General features: G+C 36.7%; 1 protein-coding gene and 1 pseudogene across 2 annotated transcripts in view; both read right to left on the bottom strand.

Moving 5' to 3' along the window:
• The window catches only part of GRID2 (glutamate ionotropic receptor delta type subunit 2), a 1,331,651-nt gene that overhangs the window by 511,090 nt on the left and 803,459 nt on the right, over positions 1-17,102 (bottom strand). For both annotated transcript variants that reach the window (XM_060147100.1, XM_060147101.1), the window contains 2 exons: positions 13,637-13,810; positions 6,354-6,515 (listed from right to left, as the gene is read on the bottom strand). In XM_060147100.1, the coding sequence (XP_060003083.1) occupies positions 6,354-6,515; positions 13,637-13,810 (336 nt within the window). The remainder of the gene's footprint in view (positions 1-6,353; positions 6,516-13,636; positions 13,811-17,102) is intronic.
• Positions 706-5,426, bottom strand: LOC132519549 (DNA replication licensing factor MCM4-like; annotated as a pseudogene).

Genomic DNA, 17,102 nt, shown 5'->3' with positions numbered 1-17,102 from the left:
CCACAATGTTCATTGCAGCTCTATTTACAATAGCCAGGACATGGAAGCAACCTAAGTGTCCATGGACAGGTGAATGGATAAAGAAGATGTGGTACATATATACAATGGAATATTACTCAGACATAAAAAGAAACAAAACTGAGTTATTTGTAGTGAGGTGGATGGACCTAGAGCCTGTCCTACAGAGTGAAGTAAGTCAGAAAGAGAAAAACAAATATCTTATGCTAACACATATATATGGAATCTAAAAAAAAAAATGGTTCTGATAAACCTAGGGGCAGGACAGGAATAAAGACACAGACATAGAGAATGGACTTGAGGACACAGGGAGGGGGAAGCGTAAGCTGGGACAAAGTGAGAGAGTAGCACTTACATATATACACTACCAAATATAAAATAGATAGCTAGTGGGAAGCAGCTGCATAGCTCAGGGAGATCAGCTGGTGCTTTGTGACCACCTAGAGGGGTGGGATAGGGAGGGTGGAAGGGAGACGCAAGAGGGAGGAGATGTGGGGATGTATGTATACATATAGCTGATTCACTTTGTTTTACAGCAGAAACTAACACAACATTTTACAGTAATTATACTCCAATAAAGATGTTAAAAAAAAGGAGAAAGAATTTCTTTCTGTTGGCCCATATGCCATACACATATATGGAAGCAAAGTCAGTGCCCAAGTGCAGAAGACCTGAACACTCAGAGCTTCAGAGCAAGCGAGCAGTTTTTCCAATCACTGTCAAAAAGTCATCTTCAGCCAAGGCACATGGTGCTTTGTCAAATATATCTTTGGTAATGGCTATGTCAGATTGTTCCCAAACATCTTCAAAAAGTTGTGGGCGCTTTAGGGCTGATGTCTTACTCTTAGATAAAATAAGTTTTTTTCAGTGCTTCAGCTAACTCTTCTTTCCATTTAGGAGAGATGACACTCATTCCTGTAGTAAGAATAGATATGTCTACAATGCCAGTCTGGGGGTTAGTAGCAGACTGCTTACAGCCTCTCTGTAGAGGTCTGTATCTTTGCTTCAACTTTATTTGAATATCATACTTTAGCATGGGCTTCTGCTAAGCCATTTTAACGATTCCAGCTTTGGAGGGTATGCAGAAACCATTCCTCCTTTACTTGAGCTTTGCTGACAGCCTGTCTGGCTTCCTGACTCAACCTAGGCATCCAGTGCTGTGACAGCGCAGTCCTTTAGCACTGCCGTATCCATGAACTCCTCTTTCACACGCTCCCTGCTCGAGCGGTACACAGCCACGAGGTGGTGAGCCAGATGCCTGCCACAGGTTTCATCCTGAGGTCGAGCATAAGGAAGGTGGAACCGAACCTGGGTAATAAGGTGTGAAGTCGCTGGATATTTTCAAAGGTGGTATTTATTAGCGTTACACTAAGACTCAATAGAATTTGCTGCTGTCAGGACACATGTGCACGCATTGAGCTTGCAAATAACCCCAGCCATTGTGGTAAGGAGAGTTAGCTGTTCCCTGGCTTCAAGCAACACTGGTCTTGTACTTTGATTCATCTTTTCAAGTATCAATACAGTAGATGCCACTGTCACTAAGGATAAGGGCACCAGTCTGAAGGACCAGCTGCCTCCTTTTGGGGTCTTTCACATATACTGTTAGGCTGACTGCACTGAAGCCCTTCCCAGGTGCATACTGGTCCCAGGGTACCAGGTTGTATACACATTGCAGGAGCTGGGACTTGCTGGTCCCAGGGTCACTGCACAGCAGGATGTTGATCTCAGCATGAAATCTGCCTTTTCCTGTTTGACTAAAATCCTTCCCTGTTCCCCAGAAAATCTGAAGCAAGTTTCCCTTTTTGAAATCTTCCTGTTCTTAAGTGCTTGGACCTGAGGCTGAAGCAAGTCTCTCATAAATGTCTGGTTTTCTGGAAAGTTTCTTAAGTAATTCCACATGCTTCTCTGAAAAAAAGTTTGTTTTACTTCTTCATCTCCTTTGTGCAGACGTTTTGCATCCATTTTCTGATAATGAATGACATCAATGAGGGTTCTGTAGACAGACTTCACATTTCACCATTGGGCTGATTCAATAGGAACAGCTGGATAAATGCCTGTGATATTCACTCTGTCCCCAAGATGAATCTTGTCAACAATGTCATTGTGAGTAAAAGGATGACAGCATGAGGCATCTGCCCTGCAGGCATATTTTCAGGAGACTCTTGGAGTTTGATCATCTGTTTATCAGAGAACGTGACAAGCAGTCCTGGGTCAGCACCACACTGTGGGCGGTATGGCAGCATGCCCATACTCTGACAAGGTCCATCTCCACTAGGAGGGCACACCTGGCACTGGAAGAAGGCCCCACGCATCTCTGGAATCAGCGGGGACACCCTGATCATCATCACGTTGATGGTGATGAGCTGACTGACGTCTTCTGGATTCAGGTTTCTCATATTCTTCATCTCCAATACACTGAATGGTCCTATCGTATCTGATGTTCTAAGATTGAGTCAGGTAACTGTCAAAGATCTCATCAAGAGTCATATTAAAAGTCAGGATAACTTCCAGTGGGAAGCAGATGAACTGTCTATTCAGATGTTTGTCAAATGATTTTATGTGTTCACAGTTTACATTTAAAAATGGCTTCCCAATAATATTAGTTTTTCCAAGTAACTGCATGTACGGAGGCTCAGCAATATCTACGGCAGTATTTTCTTCTTCTTTAAGCCAGAGAGTCAATAAAATCTCTGCAAATTTGTTTTGCAGGTTTCCATATTTACATCTGTTCCTCAAATCAGAAGTTTTTGGCCTAGAAACTGCTCACTGGCCACTCTATCTTCTATTACTGGCCCATACTGGAAATCCACCTGCAGACCGTTTTGTGCAGAACCCAGGTCAGGCCTCTGCCTCATGGGTGTGCCCCTAACAGCACTGCTTGGAGTTCTCTCTATCCAAGAGCTGAGAGTGCCACATGTCAGTGGTGAACTGACAACAAAATCAAGAGGAATCACTGAAGAATGCATCACAGGAGAGCTGGATAATAATGTGTCCGGTGCAGCGGGGCTCTGCAGGTCAGCTCCAGGCCCGGTCAGCATCACCTGCAGCTTTCCCGTAGAGGTAGAATCCTGGCCTCATCGTCTCTGACATGGAGGTGCCCTGGCTTTCTCACTTGCAGCAGGGGAAGTTGGCCGCCTCCAAAGCCCACAGGGCTCCAGATGCACCTGGCAGGTTGTGCTCCCAGATGCCCCAAGAAAATTTTTTTAAAGGTTTAAAAAGATATAAAGTATTACAATTAAGTGATGACAATTTTTTGAAGATGATATCAATATCTACTTGAAAAACACATGGGAATAAACTACAAAGAAAGAAGTAAGAATCTGGAGTTTAGTAACAAGTTGATCAGGTCAGTCACAAAATGTATCAAACACCAATAACTTCCTCATGTACCTACAATGACTAGTTCAAAAATATAGTGGAAACATATCCTATTCATGATAGTGTGCACAAACACATGTATACACGCACAGATGCGCATACTCAAAACCCTACAAAATTTCAGGAATAAATACAATGAAAACATGTATGAAGAATAATCTAAATCTTTTCTGAGGGTTATAAAAAGATAACTATATAGATAGATACCATGTCCATTCATGGACATCAATTCTTTGTACTCCTTGCATTAGTACATAGGCTTTGTAAAGTGTATAGAGCATGCTCAGAATATAGGCACGCAGTGGTTACTTGAATGTAATTAAGAATTTTATCACTAGAATATTCACACTGTAATAAAGAGCCTGACCTCATTTGTGAGGTCTGGCTGCTGACTTATTTTTTTTTTTTGCGGTACGCGGACCTCTCACTGCTGTGGCCTCTCCCGTTGCGGAGCGCAGGCTCCGGACGCGCAGGCTCAGCGGCCATGGCTCACGGGCCCAGCCGCTCCGTGGCATGTGGGATCTTCCTGGACCGGGGCACGAACCCGTGTCCCCTGCATCGGCAGGTGGACTCTCAACCACTGCGCCACCAGGGAAGCCCCTGACTTCTTTTTAAGCCTTGCTTTTCCTTTCTTATTTGGCTCCACATACGGACAGGCTGATTAAGAAAGCCCATCCTGCACCTCCTTCTTTAACACCCCTGGGAAATTTAAGCCTCAAAAATCTCCAGCCCACATAAATGGGAACTTTTCTTAGCCCCATCCCTAACCACTGAAATGCCCAGCCCATTCACAGTGCTTTGCTCAAGCCAGCCTGGGCCTGCATGGGCCCACTCTGCTTTCCCCAGGAGTCCCTGAGTGAGTAGCACACTTTTTCTCAGATTCTCTTGTTTTGTGAAGTGTCATCAGCCTGGACATCCAAATGGGATAACCAAGACACTGAGAGGAGGCAAAGTAATATGATGGGAAAAACTTAACTCCGTTTTTAAGGGCAATTTGAAATGTGAGAAAAAAATAATGAAATAGAACATTTGCAATCAAACATAGCATTCAAATTGTCTCTAGATACACAGAATGGATATATTCCTTTAAAAAGTGCCACCGGGTTGAAAGTTTACAGGAGAAAAATATGCAAATATTCTCCCAAAATAAAATTTCATAATTATCATATGAAATCGTTGTTTTGATTATAAATTTAACAACATTTTACACATTGAATTGCTTCATAAGAAATACCTACATATTATAGTGTCTCTCTTTCCCTCCTACTGATACTTTCACTAAATAAATATCTCCTAAGCAACCTCCCAAACAATTATTCTGTCTTTGTGAGGCAGCTTCCGAAGAATGAATATATTCAGGTTCCTGCATCCTAGACACACCATGAATTAATAAATTGGCAGGATCAGAACCATGTTCAACAATCTCCCTTGGATTCATACCTGCCAGCTCTCTACATAGATAGAGCTGGGGGATTTTGGCAACACCTTGAGCTTAGATTTGACTTACTAATTTTTCAGTTGAAAAATCCTCCTCTGCCAATATATTCAATACATTTAATTCTCAAGCACCTCTGTTGATAAGAGCCTAAATTCTCATTAAAGTGATTCTTCTGCAAAGAGGATACAGTACCAAGAGGAAGATCCAGGCTTTTCTCTATTTGAAACATTTTTCCCTCTACTTCCTGGTTTTTGTACATCTAGCTCCCTTTTAATGTTAATTTTTAGATTTTTCTCTGGCATTTCTAAATACTTCATATTTCATTTGACTAGCTATTTCTCTTAACTATTTCAGGAGAAAAAGGCAAACACATGCAGAAAGAAAAAGGATGCATAAAATGAAGAATATGAACTTCCAAACGGCTGTCTCCTTTGTGTAAAGGGTACAGGAGAAATTTGTTTGTTTTATTAATCATTTCATTTTAAATCCAAGAAGCTGTGCGAGACAAATGGAAAATGCCAGCAAGGATGACATGACAAAGAGGCTAATAAACTGCAGGATGCTTATACCTTTGAGAGGAGCTAAACAACATTATGCGAATGGAGCAGGTAGCTGAGCCAAAGCAGGTCACAGCCAGGCTAAATACCACATTGAAAGTGAAGAAGAAGAATGCCATCAAGTACCCCAAATAGTTCACAAATGCTGTAAAAGATTAACTGTTTATGAATATTTTTGTTGTCAGGTAAATTAAAGATCATCACATCCAATGTCTTACCATGCATCATCTAACTGAAAAATACCTAGGTCTAGTGTTTATTTTTTTCAGTGGATGGTGTAGTTTAAAGAAAAATAAATAAATAACTTTTTGTATTTTGTGACAGGTACCAAAATAATTTGAGCATCTCTGACCCTAATGATATAATGAAAGTACATTAAAATATTTCAACAACGAATTTTTTACCTGCATAAAATTTCCTTATAAATAAGGGCTCCCTGTTTCATAGACGTATATGATTTTCTGACCTTGATTTTTTAAATATTTCATTTACCTATTACAGTGTTTTGTGCTTTGAATAGGCAGCAACATTAGTGGAAAAAAATCCTACTAAAAGATATCTCATCAAACAATGACTTCTTGTTCCTCCTTGCATAAAAATTAGGAAGAGTGAAATGCTAGTCAGACTTGTGGTTGCCAAGGGGGAGGGGGTGTGGTGGAGGGATGGATTGGGAGTTTGGGATTAGCAGATGTAAACTATTATATATAGGATGGGTAAACAGTAAGATGCTATTGTTTAGCACAGGGAACTATATTCAATATCCTGTGATAAACCATAATGGAAAAGAATATTAAAAAAGAATGTCTATATGTGTATAAGAGTCACCTTGCTGCACAGCAGAGACTGGCACAACACTGTAATCAACTATACTTCATTAAAAAAATAAAATTAACAACAACAACACAAAAAACTAATGGATGAATAAATAAAAAATAAAAAAAAAAATGCTAGTCAGAAATTACCTTCTTGATGGTCTCCAGCATGGAACGCCCTCCCTGCCAGGGCTTGGAGTTCTTTCTGATACATGACAAACTAGCCATACTGTGCCACTTTCGGTCCTCCAGCTTCTTATGAAAAGCATTAGCAAGCAGAAGCACCGTGTCATATATGTAAAGGTTTGAAATCTGAAAAGACATTAGACAGTAATCATTAGAATCATTGATGCCAACCATCAAGAACAAGGAGAAAGTCATCAGCTCAGTTGCTTCCGTTCACAGATAGTTGGTTTACTGGGTTATTATTAAGCAGAAGGTTTCTTTTTTCATTTCCTGGGCAATTTTGTTATTGAGAATGAAGTCTTGTCTGATTGTATGCCCCAATTGCTTTTTCAGCTTATTTAGTTGTGAAAGAGAAGATAAAAAAGAGAAGTTTCGACAGAGCCAGGCTGTTAGTGTCAGACCTTAGAAAATCAGTAGTCCTTATTTCTTTCTGAGGAGGTAAGGATCTAAGGGCTTAAGACTGGAAGGGCAAACTGAACAATACGTTTTCTGAATATGTCAAGTTTTTGCATTCTGGTTATTCAGACGGAGAAATATCAACTTGATCTTACATAGAAGATGAGTGTCATAGGTGCAAAAAAAAAAGGAAGCAGACATCTGCCTGTACATTTGTGCCTCTGGAGATAAAGTAATGAAAAAAGTGAGAGGAAACAGCACCATTCATAAACATTGCAATGATCAAGGGTCTATACAAAATAATATACATGTGCATTGCAATTAATTAACATGACAAATATCATAAGCTATTCACTGTGAATGTGTGTTTACATTAACTCTTTCTTCTTCTAATGTAATCATGTTATCTTCCCTCTATATAGATTTAAAATGAATTATACACATGTTTGATAAGCTGTATTGCACTCTTACACTTAAGTCTTGCTAGAACCAGTATCCTCACTGTTAATTACCAATGGTGTTTATTTTTCAAATAAATTATAAACAATATTTTAAAAATACAGACACCAAGAGATATCCAAGGTCAATAACAGAGGTTAAATAATATAACAATGTTATATTATTTCCTCTTTGAAGGAAAACTCTAATAGAAAATTAAAAAATAAGAACTCAGCTATAAAAATTAAATCCATTTTAAGCAATTTTCTCAGATTTTTAAATCTTGTTATCACATCTTTTTCCTGCAAATAAAGGGGACAGTACTTTGATTACCCTTTCCTTATAATTAATCATGAAGGAATCTTATGAAATTTTCTGTCCACAACACAGCACGGTACTAAGCTTCAACTATTAGGATGCTGAAAGTTTGATACTAGGAACAACTGTTAATAAGCAGTTCCTAAGAGTGCCTTTTGAGTTTTCTTTCAAAACTAGGTAAATCCACTCGTGCTTGTAGACCTTTCTTTAAACAGACTTTGAACACTCTTATGCACTAAGTGAAATTCCAGTTTGTTCTTTATAAGGAAATATTAGGATAGGATATTCTCATTCTCACCACCCCCTACCCCGCTACCCAGTCACCAGGTAATTACTAGAGGGACTAGGAGGGATGGTGCGATTGGCAATGAACGAAGAGTGAGACTTGATGTTAAAAGTACCTGATGAATCAAACTTCATCTGAATTAGACTATGAAGACCCCGAAGGTAAACCTAGACGAAACATGATGGATGAGTGAGCTGTACCCAAAAATCCAGAGCAAATCTTTTGATGATTTCTCAATAATATGCGATAATCTGGCCTTTTCTGACCTCTCCTACACCACTGCCTCCAACTCGCTTGTTCTTAGCAACCTAGCTTTATTTTGTTTCACCCTCTGACTGATTTCTTTAAGTGTGTAGATGAGACAGTTGTGGGAGAGTCCTTTGATGTCTCTTTATCTTTCTCCATCTAGTTAACTTCCTCTCGTATTCAATTCATGGGTCACAAGCTGGGTGAATCCTATCCTGACAACTTCTCAGGATTCTCCCCACTCCCAGTCTAGGTGGGCAGTCCTCATTTTATCTCCCATACCACTTGGTGCATACCTCTATCGAAGCATATCATAATGCTAAGACTTTTTAAACTCTGCTTTTCACACTAGAATATGGGTGCTTTCTGGATAAGGGCTCATATTGTTTCCCCTTTGTACTTTTGTTTCCCTTATTTTTTATTTCCTTTTGACTTAGCCTAGAGCCTAGCATATATTTGGTTTTTCATACACTGTTGTCAAGGAAAAGAAGTCAAAGAAAGCCAAGTTTAACACCAGGTAGGTTTAACAGAAGTCAAGATAAGAGAGACCTGCCAACCTGGCTTCCATCCAAACCTGACACTTCTTGTGGCACAGTCTCCTTTGAACACCATAAAGCACGCGCTTTAGCATCCATGACGGGCTTAAAGCTGAGTGCCTTGTACCCGGTATGTGACAGGTGTTTTCAACAAATGACTACCTCTCCTCATTTCCCCACTACCTAAACTGCAGGATCAAAAGGGAGTGATGACATTCTCTGAGTTTTCTATTACCCCTTCTTTTACTTCTTTCTCAGGCAAGTACCTATTCTCTTTTGAGGTTCGTGTTCATTTCTATGCCATACATCACAGCCCCTTTCTGCCAGCACCTACTGACCTCTTGGTCACTCTTTATTCACGACTCCTCCCTCACAGTGATCCCAAACTGCCTCCTTATATTTAAAAAAGGTCACTTCAGTTTCTACACAGATGACCTTCACTTCTACTCTGGCCATGACCAACACAAATGACTATTTACTAGACCCAAATGAACAACTCCTCTAACATCTTAAACTCCAGTATCCCACCAGTCGACCTACTGTTCTCTACCTACTGTTTTTCTCTACCTACTGTTACTACACTTGTTTTCTGACTTCACTGACCATGGGCACCAACCTCCTCTACATGCCAACCTTTCGATATCTGACACCTCCTTTGTCTTGCCCTGAAACATCCTCTTTCCTTCAGTTGTTTATCATCTGGTATTATTTCTAGGCTGCTCATCATCTCCACATTCTTCCTCTGTCCTTCTCTTATTTTTCAGTGTTTCTGTCGAAAGTTTAGTACCCAGAACTAACACATTATTGCAGATGTGAGCTGACTAGGAGAAAGTAGTATAAGATGCTGTCTCTCTTGATCTTAGCAAAATGCTTCTGACATAGAGACCAAGATTACATTAGAGTGGCTTGGAGCAAATATGACTTCTGCTATGCTCAAGTCAAGTTTGCCTTCGTCTTAACAGCCTTAAACTGTCAAACCAGTTCTCATCCATCTAGACTGTCTGTAATTGACTTTGAACCTATACTTTATCTCTGTCATATTTCAATTTTTAGGCATATTACTCAGTGAATATTAACAACTTGAATCCTGATGATGTAACACAATGTAAGCTTTCTCTCCTAGCTTTATGTCATTTACAAATCTGAGAGGCATACTTCATTCATTTTCATTTGTGTAGTTATAAACATTTTGAAAATATTAGGTCCAAGGACAGACTCTTTGGGTGACCACAGAGAATTCCTTGTACTTCAAGAGTAGAATATTTATCAGCATGGTTTGAATATTCCTCTAGTTCCATACTTCTCAAATTGAGGGTAAGAGAAGCTCTGGTGAAAAGTTGTAGGTATTAAAGATACTAAAAGCTACAGAAATACATCTTATCAATTTTGCTTATCAATTTGGAGAGAAAACAAAGTAATTTAACTGATAAATTATTTGAAATATTACTTTTAATTTCAAAGAAACTCATATGTTTTATAACTTTTAAAGATAATAATGAAACTTTAATACATTTTGAACTTTTAAAAAAATCTGAAGCCAGAGTGTTTACCATCTTCTCTTCTTAGGAGGCTTTGGTGAAAATGTTTGAATGATATCAACTTATTTAGACTTTTTAATGTCTTCCCATAAGGATTTCATAAGGAAATTTGTCAAACACTGCATTAAAATCAATATACAATAAATAGACTTATGACATTCTCCCAATCTAAAAAAAATATTAAGTAGGACTTAGTCTGGCAGTGCTTGCTCTTAAGGAAGTCCTATTATGTTATTTGAAGTTCCCCAAACCATATATTTAATAATATAGTCTACAATTTATCCAAATATTAATTTTAGTATGTTAAACTCTGGTTGTCAGATCATTTTCCTTCCTTTTGAAAATTGGGACAATTACCAATGTCTTGTACTTGGGTTCTCTTCTCAAGTACTTTTCTAAGTTGCAATATTGTGATCATATCTACTGGTTTATTTACTGTTCTGAGCAATTATTTCTCAGGCCTCATTTTAGAGGAGCAAGGTATACTCTAACCATCTGCAAACCCCTGCTCCTTCTAAACCAGCGGTTTACTTTTCTTTTAATGACTTTAATCTTTCCAATTTGAAGACACTGTTTTCCTAGATGGAGAAAACAGAAGCAAAAGGATTTGAATATTTCTATTTTCCCTGCATTGGCAGCCAAGCTAACATTAGTTTCACCAAGCAGTAAATGGTTCACTTCTTTCTTGCTTCATATATTGCTAAAAACTCTGTTTCTAGCTAAAAGGTATCTTTAACATTTATTTTGCAACTTCAGCTACTCCTGGATTTTAGTCTTTCTGGCACTAATTTAAAGATTGAGGAAACATGTTTTTTGTTCTTTCTAAATCTTACTCCCCTTTCTACGTATACTGAAATATGTAACAGCCTGGAGATCTCTACATGGGCTCACTGTACCCTCTTCTCCTCTGTTGTAGCGATTATTGTGATTTTATAGCTAGGTTTCTATTTTTAGAGCTGACTTGAATCATATTTTCATAGCTTTTTTCTTAGTTTGTTTTTTAACTGTACCCTGCTGATAAGATATGTCTGTGATCATTTTTATCTGCACTGTTTTTATGGACTCCAAGTTGAGAGGGCTGCTTTTCCTAGGGAACCTCGGGGGGGGGGGGTCAAATTTTTAATAAGTACTTTTCTTGTTGTTTCCTTTAACTTCAGTGAGATAAAATATGCACCAAGGCAAGCCTCTATATCAAATGCTCTGCTTTTAGTGGGACATTTTAAATTCAAGAGCCCTGCATTTAGACACTTCATTATATAATCTTCACATATAAAAGTTTCTGTCAGTTTTCCTTTTATATATTAAACATTCAGTCAAATTCTATTACATATACTAGGGACATTACATGTAATACATGCACAAAGAAAAAGTAATCATCCTGTTTTCTTCTATCTGTGGGTTTGAGGGGAGTATGATGAAGGTATAGGGAAGGAGGAGTAGTGCTTCCAGTACATCCTTAACTCATCAGATAGGTCTGGGAATATAAAGATAAATAAAATATTTGTTCCCTGATTTCAAGGAATTCATTAATTGAATCAGAAGGATTGTGCTGTTAGGTGAATGTGCTTTAAAATACTATACAACGACTTTCTGCTTTCCCAATATGTCCATTTCCTACTACCTCTTTTGACAGGAACAGCCTTTAATATCTCATGATTTTCTAAATCAAAGTTCTTTCGTGTTTTTCTCTATTTAAAATTCTATCATTTCCACATGAATTATATTCATGACCAATTAATATGAAAAGATGGGTCACTGGAAGTATGAAACTTAAACCTTGTTCAGGCTTGAGTAGCTTACTTTGACACTTGCCTTCTTATCAATTACATTCAAATCCACAAATATTTACAAAGGTGCAAAGCACCATGGTAGATATGATGGGAGAAAGAAAAATAGACAAGTAGTTAATGTGATTTTATGATGCCTGGTTCTGGAGAGAACCTATTCTAAAAGAGCTTAAAATTTAGTAGGAAAGTTCTATGGGCAATGATCCCAGAGCCAGCTGCCTGGTAAATACACATGGCTCATTACAATGGTAATAAGTATGAAGAAATGGTTAGATAAATGGTAATTTATCTAAAAAAATCAAAGCTGACTAAAAATAGGGAAGCTGTGGAGTTAACTTTCAAACAAAGAAGTAGTTTTGCCAAGTCGACTTATTTATCCAGTATTATTGGGAATGAACTAGTTCTCCTAGGATTATTTTCCCAAACTTTTCAAACTAACATCTCTAAGTACTAAAATGTTTTTGATATTAAACATTTTGAAGGAATATATCATTTTTTTAACCTATGAAATTGATCATGACTTTAATCTCTGTTGATATCTCAGCGATACTGTTTAAAAATTAACTAATATACTAGCAATATTCTACAGTGGTACTCTTAGGAACTGCTTTATGATATAGAGTTGTTTTACAGGGAAAGTCCTGCTCTGATAGGATATCTGAATTAGCGTATCTGTTTTTTTTGTTGTTGTTGTTGGTTTTTTTTGCGGTACGCGGGCCTCTCACTGTCATGGCCTCTCCCATTGTGGAGCACAGGCTCCGGACGTGCAGGCTCAGCGGCCATGGCTCACGGGCCCAGCCGCTCTGCAGCATGTTTGATCTTCCCAGACCGGGGCACGAACCCGTGTCCCCCGCATCGGCAGGCGGACTCTCAACCACCGCGCCACCAGGGAAGCCCTAGTGTATCTGTTTGATTTCTCTTTTCCTGTCTCTTGCCTAGCTCGAGTGCTTCTTATGGAGCCCTATTCTTGTTGATGTGCCTGCCTTTGTTAAACCTCCATCAGACTGACATATTGAGAACTCCAGTGCAAAGAGAAATAAAACAAAAAAATCTGATAGGATTTTCCTTAAGAAAAAGAAATAGGCTCCAGGTGAGTATTAAAAGGGCATTCTTATGAGTAAGCTTCAGGGACTTGGGGTTCTTTATTTTGCTGCTCAGAGATTGTATTCATCTACTTTCAAATTCTTTGTTGTATTCTGAATAGCAAAGGTTTCAGCTATATCCCCTCTGAGTTGGATATAACTTTATAACACTACAGCATTTTTTGGATTTCTAAATTTTTTTTGGTGAAGTTCTTCCAATCGGAAATTAATCTTTAAAAAAGAATAAACGTCTATATCCTTGTTATGCCAGAAAAGGCAAGCAAATTTATTAGCTTAGTAATTTGGAGTTTGGCATTAAGAAGTATCAATCACAAATTCACCATGAGAAATGCTATCGATTTAATTGCTGAAAAGAAATAAAAAACGTTTACTTATTATATTTTTATTAAACAAGTAGCTATTTTGCTGTAATGAGGTCAAAATGATCAAAGACAGATTCTTAGCACTCTCCCCATCAGACTTATGAAATTGCTGGAAGAGGAGAATAGTTCAGAAAATGGAAATGTGTACAATTCTGAGTGCAATGCCACTGGAAAAGCTCTCTCTACAACTGCCCAACAAAACATCCTTGAAGGAATATCCAGGGACTTAGAATATACCTCCATATTCTGAGCAAATGGATCCTTTGGATCACACAACGTTGAAGATATTCGATGGTTGCCACGGAAACATCGCTGACTTATATTCTGGGGGACTGGAAATGTCTGACGAATGATGGTTAACCTTCCAATTGACCTTCTTACAAGTTCCTGTACATCCACATCATTTATTTCCTATAAGATAAGAAATGGAAGAATTAGAAATGCTTTAATACAGTAACAGAAACACAAAACTATTAATGAGTTGTTATCTGGAAATGCTAAGAGATTCCATTACTGTAATACATTTGCATAATGCTTAGCCCACATCCAAATGAAAGCAACAACACATGTTCATTAAAATAATCGACTCATATGTAGTTGCTGTCTGTGCTTTAAATTATATGCATTTATGTATATAATTTATTAATACCTAAATAATTTCAAATGGAGCAAACGACTTAAACACATTTTATTAATAATAAGTTTATAATATGTTGAACACTTCAGAAAAATATGTGTTGTCTAAACATGGGAAAACGTCGCAAATAACTTGCTATTACACTTAATTATTCATTAATGGATTTCAAGGTACTTTGACTACCTAGGAAGATAGTTATAATGTAAGAATAATATATATTGTTCTTAGCAATGAAAAATGAGGTTCTTAAATAAGACAAGTAGAGAGAGAATGAGGAGATATTATTTTTTAAGACTTTTTCCCAATTATGTCTTAGAACTACTGGTGTTAACTCATACATTTCTCTTGGTAAAGAATAAATAAAGGATAAAACAGAGTGTTCACTAACTGCTGAATGGATAAGTTAGTATGTAATTGTGTTCTTAACATAAAGATGAAAAATTCTGTTGATTAATGCAGTGTGAACTCCAGTGATGTTTATCCAAATTAATGCTAGTTTGTATATAAGCATGTGCCGAACTCAAAGAAAAGCATTTTCTACTTCTTTCTCCCTGCCACCTCCCAATTCCACACTTAAATTTTAAGATTTGACTCAATCATGGATGTAAAAGTAATAAAAATAACATAATATTTTCATAATGTACATCTGTTCTAACTGAACATTATTCTAATTGGAATTAGAATAGGACTGATCAGAATAAATTTTAGCTTTAATGTAGTCTTTACTTAGGTAGTTTGTGCTCCATGGTGTCCATTTGGAACCTTTTAAATCAATGAAGCCTTTGTAATTAACATATTATTGGTTTCAACAGATTCTTATGGCATCTGAAGTAAAAAATTTGACACATGATACATTTTGGAATACAATGAGCACTTCTCAGTTTTGTTTCAAAGAATTATTACAGAATAATGAAAGAGAAAAAGATGATTTACAAGTGTAAATTTTCTTCTTTCCTTACTACGTTAATCACATATTATTCTTTCTTAGAGCATATATTAGCTTTAAAATTCATCTTTTATTTATGATCTTTCTGAAATATAGATTTCTCTAAAAATAAAATAACACCTGCCATCAGCTATATACAGTGTAATATCCTGGACTTCCAGTCGATTAATCCTTAATGTACCATAAAAAATTATTTTTCTCAGTTTAAAATGCCATCTTTTTCTTTAGTGCGTGTCATTTCACTGGCCCCCAAAATTTCTGTCTGGCAAAAAGCAGGTCACTTTTTAAGTCTCTGTCATCTACTCACAAAATAAAATTAAACGGTGTCTGTCAACTTCATTTTAAGCCTGAAATTTAACTAGAAAACTTTCAAAATTAATTATTATTGCTATTCAATGTCTTTACATTTTTAAAAATTTCGTATTGTGCAGATGGGAATTTTCATTTAAAAAGGCAGTGAAAAAATTCTACCACTCTTCGCATAATATTGACTAAGTTGTGTTATATACATGGTCATTTTTTCTTTAGCAATACTAAGATTTATCAACATTTTGTCAAACAGCACCATTTCTACATGCTCCAACCATGGTGAGCTACAAATCAGCACATTAGAATAAAAACTTACATTTATTAAGACCCTGCTATATTTTGGTCAAAATACTAAGTACTTAACCTGTTATCTCATTTTCTGCTAAAAACTACATTCTGATTCAGATACTGTCATTCTCATTCATAAATAAGGAACCAAGGAGATTCCAAGCTCTTCATTCAAAATACCCTTTATTCATAGTATGAATTTATAAATGTCATCAAAAGAGACACTCTCTGAAGTAATTACACAAGAAATCCATTTTTCCTTACAGGAATTATTTAGATTAATATGCATAAGTGATAGGAATTAAAACTATAAAGATATATTATTCCAGCATTTAATAGTCTGATGATTCTATAAGAAATGATAAACTCATCTATCATGAGCCACAGTCTTTAAGAGGACTATTTTTAAACCCCCAAAAGAGGATGGTTACCTTTAACAGGTTCTAAAAGTTGAAGTTCACAGGTGTCTTAGCGACTAAGCTATATTTGAGAAAATGTCAATTTGAATTGAATATATTTTGCCTATTATTATTTGGGGAAGGGAAAAGAAAGTAATATTCTGGGAGGAAAGAATCTGCCATTCTGAATGAAGCTAACAGACAGTCTGTCTCAAAAAATTCACTTGCAGTTTTAGTTTTGACACCTGATCTCAAAATTAGTTTGATAGTGATATGAAAACTTGATCAGACAGCTATTTTATATTTAAAGAACTTTACTTCTGCATTCCAAAAGGTGCATTTCAAGAGTGACAGATGCAATGTCATATAAACACCGGAAGCCAAGTGAATATTTAATCTATCAAGAGATACTTTTAAATGAAAAATAAATCTGTAAATAAACTGCTTTCATTAAAATATGAAACTATTGTATAATCTTTTGGAATCTACATTATTCTAATGTGCTGAATTTTTTAAATGTTAAAATATCTGAGTTTTTTAAATAATCATATGAAGAACCAGTTCAGTACATACTCTACCAAGCCCCCTGTACTACCCAAATATGCTACTCTTTAGAAAGAGACAGAAATTTCCTGAGTTTGAAAGAATTTAAAGAAGGTAAATTATAAAATTATTTGTCCTTTTTGTATTCTTGATTTGAATGAGTACATTTATGAAATAAGAATATTGCAATGAAAAATGAACAAATATGTTTTAGTATACCTAATTTTTCTCAATTTTTTTTTCATTAAGAGCAAGGCATACTGTCTTTTACCCCCAAAATAATTTACATGGATAATCAAAAATTATTAAGAATCAAATGAATATATCCGAGGAAAGATTTTTATCACTTTACTGTGACAGTTTAATGTAGGGCAAACTCTGAACTGTAAGAGCCAAGGAAGAGGAAAGCGAAAATATCTGATAGGGATACAACTCCGCCAGAAACAGCCACTTCCCAGAACAAATCTTTTAGGAGAATTGGATTGCTCCTGAATCCTTGTAGGGTATCAGCTTTAGGCGTAAGTTAATAGAATTCTAGGGAAGGAAAGACTCTCAAAATCTATTAGGTTGGTTGCCAATCTA

The sequence above is a fragment of the Lagenorhynchus albirostris genome, chromosome 4 (genome assembly GCF_949774975.1).
Source record: "Lagenorhynchus albirostris chromosome 4, mLagAlb1.1, whole genome shotgun sequence".
In the NCBI taxonomy this organism is placed as follows: Eukaryota; Metazoa; Chordata; class Mammalia; order Artiodactyla; family Delphinidae; genus Lagenorhynchus; species Lagenorhynchus albirostris.
This window is presented reverse-complemented; position numbering and strand designations above follow the sequence as displayed.